Source organism: Lotus japonicus, chromosome 1 (genome assembly GCF_012489685.1).
Source record: "Lotus japonicus ecotype B-129 chromosome 1, LjGifu_v1.2".
NCBI lineage: Eukaryota > Viridiplantae > Streptophyta > Magnoliopsida > Fabales > Fabaceae > Lotus > Lotus japonicus.
This window is the reverse complement of record NC_080041.1, coordinates 84,001,916-84,007,087: the sequence shown is the minus strand read 5'-3', so window position 1 is coordinate 84,007,087 and position 5,172 is coordinate 84,001,916. Positions and strand designations below refer to the sequence as shown.

The 5,172-nt window shown below is 35.1% G+C and overlaps 1 protein-coding gene across 1 annotated transcript; it reads left to right on the top strand.

The window, feature by feature from the left end:
- Nucleotides 1–2,935: 2,935 nt before the first annotated feature.
- LOC130723936 (transcription factor RAX3-like) lies at nucleotides 2,936–4,937 on the top strand. The gene is made up of 3 exons (XM_057575086.1): nucleotides 2,936–3,312; nucleotides 3,442–3,571; nucleotides 3,819–4,937. Exons 1-3 carry the CDS (start codon nucleotides 3,177–3,179, stop codon nucleotides 4,618–4,620), a joined length of 1,068 nt encoding a protein of 355 aa, XP_057431069.1. The 5' UTR covers nucleotides 2,936–3,176; the 3' UTR covers nucleotides 4,621–4,937.
- The last annotated feature ends 235 nt before the right edge of the window (nucleotides 4,938–5,172 follow it).

Sequence of the window (5,172 nt, the reverse complement as noted above, 5' to 3'; positions counted from 1 at the left end):
CCTTTTTCTTCCTCACCACCGCCACCACCGCCACCACAACCTCCATCTTCTGTCGTTTTTTAAAATTTCCAACTTTAGGGAGTTGTTTTTGTCCTTTGTTATTCCTTTTCTGCAACTAAACGCACTTTAGAAGTGCGTGCCTCACACACTTTAAAAGTGTGAGACCAAAAATTGTCAAATTTTTCAAACCGCACCGCTCCTGATTGTGAAGCGACTACTAGAAGGTGTAGAAATTTGGAGATTCTGAATGCATATTTGAGCTCAGAATGATCGTATTACCTTAACTAAGAAGTGACAGTCCAAAATTCCTACAAAAAATTAAACAGGAAAAAAAAAGAAATATGTGCGTTCTGCTCGCACTTTGAAAGTGTGTGACTTACGCACTTTCAAAGTGAGACTTACGCACTTTCAAAGTGAGAGCAAAAAAATTTACAAAGGGTCTTTTCGAATTTTACAAATTTAACATAGTATGAATAGATGGGGGTCCGAATAACAACTCCCAAAATAAAAAGCTGAAAATACACAAAGTAACATAAAATTAAAGGAGGCAAATACCTAAAGTTTCTATTTTGATTTGGTTTGAATGTGTGTTCTAACCAATGACCTTATCCCCTGTTTATAAAGTAAATCTTAGCTAACTACAATGGTTACCAGACACTTAACCACTTACGCCATGTCCAAAAATCATGCTTCCACTTAATATCAGGGCTTGGTTCACGTCTCTCTCTCCTAGTCAGCTTGTAGACATGGACTATGTTTGACATGTTTAACTGATAAGCTAGTTGAAAGCTGAAAAGCTAGCTGAAAGCTTATAAACTAGCTGATAGGTGAAAGCTGATAAGCTAGCTGAAAGCTGAAAAGCTACGTGATTGAAACAAAAGTGTTTGGTAAAACTAGTTGTTAAACAAGCTGAAATTGTAAAAGGACATAAAATGACATTACTTTATTTTCACATTAATACATATATGATATTAATATTAAAATTATTATTACTTTAAATATTTTTATTAACTCAAGTTATTTATCATCTTAAAAATATAATATTAATTTTTACTTATTTTTATTAATATGATATTTTTAATACTTTTTGTGCGCAGCAGTGTGGCGGAAATGGTGGCGGACACTGCATACGTAAGTGTGGGGGGAAAATAGGTTTAGTGTTAATATATAAGGGTAATGGTGGAATTTTAATAAAATAATAAGGATAAAAATGAGAATAAATTTAATAAGTTATAAGTTACCTGAGATAGCTTATAGCTTAAAGCTTTAGCTACTGAAATAAGCTCCTTCACCAAACACTTTTAAAGACCTTTTAAGCTAGTCAAATAAGCTATAAGCTAGCTGAAATGACATGCCAAACATAGCCATGGTCTTCTTTGACTATAGGTTGGCTTCTAAAGTATCACAAATTTTTCCATTTACTAAGGAATAAATTCATTTTAAATTTTCAACGTGTTAAACCCAAGAACCTGAGTAAATATCTTGTGAATATTATCCTCTCTATGTATGTATAGGCTTGGTTTCTTGATCTAAATCTCTTTTTAATGCAAAACTTTTCCATATCGACCGAGCTACTCGACTACGACTAATACCCTCTATTATTCACCTTGGCATTCCCTATCGGCGGGAATTCTAGATCTTTCTAGCCGATATAGATGTCCAATATTTTGGTGCCAAGAGTAATAAGGTGTTTGTTGTGCGTGGTACCTTAAGCCAGATTAAGACGTGGTACCCAAAATGAGTTCGTTCGATAATAAAGACTCAATATACCGATTCAAAGTTTGATTTTATTCTATCGTATTAATGCAGCGTTGCATTCTTAGGGACGTGCGATTTGCGAGTTATATTTTCAGAGCTTTATTTATCCATCAACCATGGTCATTTTACGCGCATCTCTATCACCATGATTGTTTTCACCACTCATTCATTTTTCATTAAAATAGGAATTTCATAAGATAAAGTTAATTGATAAGTAAAGTAAAATCTAAAGATGTAATATTTACCTTAAATAACATGATAATAATCTATTAAATTACTTAATACAGTACCATACCCAAAAAAAAAATCAGGGTACCACAAAATTTACCTAGTAATAAACCCCACTTTATCTGTGTGTGTCGCTCGTTGTTGGTGTTAGGATGTGTTTCGTTCACCATTCGCGGTCGCTTGCGTTTGCTCACCTGAGTTTCTAACCATCTTCCACTAATATAATACTTCATTCACACTTTAATTCCACTAACATCAAAAGTGAGATATGAAGAAAACAGAGAGAAATGAGTAATATAATAAATAATGTTATAGGAAACAACAAAGATTTGTGTACTACTTTTATTGGTGTAGATACATAAACATAGAAAGATAAAAGAGAAAATAATAGATGCAATCATCATGTGATGTGGCATGAAGAAAGAGGTAGAGAAAAGAAAAAAAAAGGTGCACCCATGAGTGTTGAATTTAAATAAGGGTATTTTAGTCAAATTTTATATCAATTAATGAGCCCTTAAGTTGTGCGCATTTCCTTAAACAACAACTATTTTAGAACAGAGAGAGTAACAAATATCATATACATATATATTATGAAAAAGTATGCATTTACTATTATGGTTTACACCAATTGATATCGAATAGGAAAAATATAAAATTAAGAAGAAAAAGTTATTCGAAATGAGATAGATGAAAAGGTTAACGTGAATGAATCATTACTGAATGAGCTATGATACATTCACATTCTCACTTTATTTACACCTCACTTTTTATCTATTTCTCTTATCTTTTAATCATATCATATGTCACATGCACCTTCATTTACACCTCTCTGAATACATAGCAAATACTGTCCAAATGAAAGAGTATTTTGGGCATGTTGTGTGCTTGTATATACTTGGACAGCGAGGGTCAGAGGGGAGTGTACTTCAAAAAGTTGCAAGAAAAAATTGATTCCAGTTAAAGAAAGACAAGAAGAACAAACCTTATTCCCCTGTTCTGCCAATACTAATTAATTTCTGAAATACCTTTCTTTTCCATCACACCCTCATATAAAAATAACACCATGGCATGTTCTTGGAATCATGTTTATCCGCTCCAGCTCTAGTTTTATATTCATTAACACACACACTCTCTCTTTCTTTTCTTTCTCTCTCTCTCTCTAATCAAGCTTAGAGGCAACAACAAACACCATGGGAAGAGCACCTTGCTGTGACAAAGCAAACGTGAAGAAAGGCCCTTGGTCTCCAGAAGAAGATGCCAAGCTCAAGTCCTACATCGAACAGCACGGAACCGGTGGTAACTGGATCGCTTTGCCCCAAAAGATTGGTATTAACTCTTAATTATGCATCTACAATACACACTTGCAACTAAATTAACCCTATTTAGTTGTGACTCCATCAATATATTCACTTAAGAAACTTTTTTCTTTTTTTTTGTATTCATGTAACCAAACAGGCCTTAAAAGATGTGGCAAGAGTTGCAGACTCAGGTGGCTAAACTATCTTCGCCCTAATCTCAGGCACGGTAGCTTCTCAGAAGAAGAAGACAACATTATTTGCAGCCTTTACGTTAGTATTGGAAGCAGGTAGGTTTTTGGTGCAACCAAGTTTGACACATGTTTTATTTTTTTCTTTTTCTTTTTATATTCCCTGTTTGGATGTTAGTTGACCGCAAACTCAATGGTACTTACATCCTAGAATAGAAGAAGAAGAACAGTTTAGCTATGAAGTACATGGTAACGCCTGTTTGCAATAGCGTCAACGAATTTCTTAACATAGCCTTAAGCCCTCCTGAAGTACTTTTTATTTTTCCTTTCTGTGTGATGGATGCAGGTGGTCTGTGATTGCAGCTCAATTGCCAGGAAGAACTGATAATGATATAAAGAACTACTGGAACACAAGGCTGAAGAAGAAGCTTCTAGGGAAGCAGCGTAAAGAACAACAACAACAACACGCACGTAATAAAGGCATCAAGCATGAAATTAGCAATAGATCATCAAGTGGGGATCAATATTCCTCATCTTCTTTGGTTGTAAACAACAATAACATTACTCAACAGCCATATTCTTGGCCACAGGTTATGCCTGTGTTGCCACAATTTCCTTACACAAACCAAGGACCGAGTTTCAATGACCAAGACTCTATTAAGAAACTTCTAATCAAGCTTGGAGGAAGATTCTCTGATGATTACTATCACGAACCCGTCGTAGATGTGTTGAATAATAATCTTCAATTCCCTGATGGTCTTCCTCCAACACAACAAATTCATGAAGAACAAGTCCATGTTGTTGGCTCTTCAGGTGGTTGCAACATAAACTCCATTAACAACAGCAACGAAGTGCAAGGAAGTTTTGCAGGAGAAGGAAGTTTCTTAGAAATGTTGGGGGAAATGGAATCTATTGAACATTACCAACAAAGGTTAAGTGGGATAGAGTGTTTCTATGGGGAGGACATGAACATGATCAACGGTGATAAGATCATAGGGTCTTCCAGCTGTAGCCAAAGTACTAACTGGGGTGACACAAATAGTAGCAGTCTGATATATTCTTCCCCTCCTCTTGTTGCTTCAAATTACCAAGAGTCGACGCCACAAGAATGCGCATTTCGAGAGCAGAACTACCCGGGGGCGCAATAGGAACCTTGTATATGCATGAATTACTATCACATTCTATTCCTTTCTCGCTCTGGGTATCTATCAGCTATCCGCATGCGGATCAGATGTCCACATATCATTACAAATTATAAATTTATGGAAGTTGGAACTTTTGGAACTATTTAAATTTGTAGCAAACATTAGAAGCTTTGTATTTGATTCCCATTTAGACAGTAAATTCAGCTTTATATAAAGAACTAGCGATCAATGTGTCTGAGGGATCATGTGCTGATCTGCTAGTGGAAGTGCCGTTTTAATTTATCTGACATGTTTGTAAATTTGAGAATTTATTTTTATTATGCTTTGTGTTCTAATTGGATATTTTGCAGCATGTGGCCTAAACTCAAGTATGCAAATTAGTCTCACATCTATACTCAGATACTCTTGACTTAATCGCTGGAGATAAAGCATTTGTCAGAAAAAACTGTTCAACTATAACTGGTACGTACCGTTATTTTCACACATTTAATTATGATTTGCATGTGCGTATGCAAGACAAAATTCTAGGTAATTGTAGGAAAGGGCTACTCTAGG

What these genes read in the sequence shown, in the direction of transcription:
- LOC130723936 (XM_057575086.1), top strand. Translation starts at nt 3,177, where the DNA reads ATGGGAAGAGCACCTTGCTGTGACAAAGCAAACGTGAAGAAAGGCCCT. An exon ending in CGCTTTGCCCCAAAAGATTG is followed by an intron (nt 3,313 to 3,441) that starts GTATTAACTCTT and finishes GTAACCAAACAG; the next exon opens with GCCTTAAAAGATGTGGCAAG. An exon ending in TACGTTAGTATTGGAAGCAG is followed by an intron (nt 3,572 to 3,818) that starts GTAGGTTTTTGG and finishes TGATGGATGCAG; the next exon opens with GTGGTCTGTGATTGCAGCTC.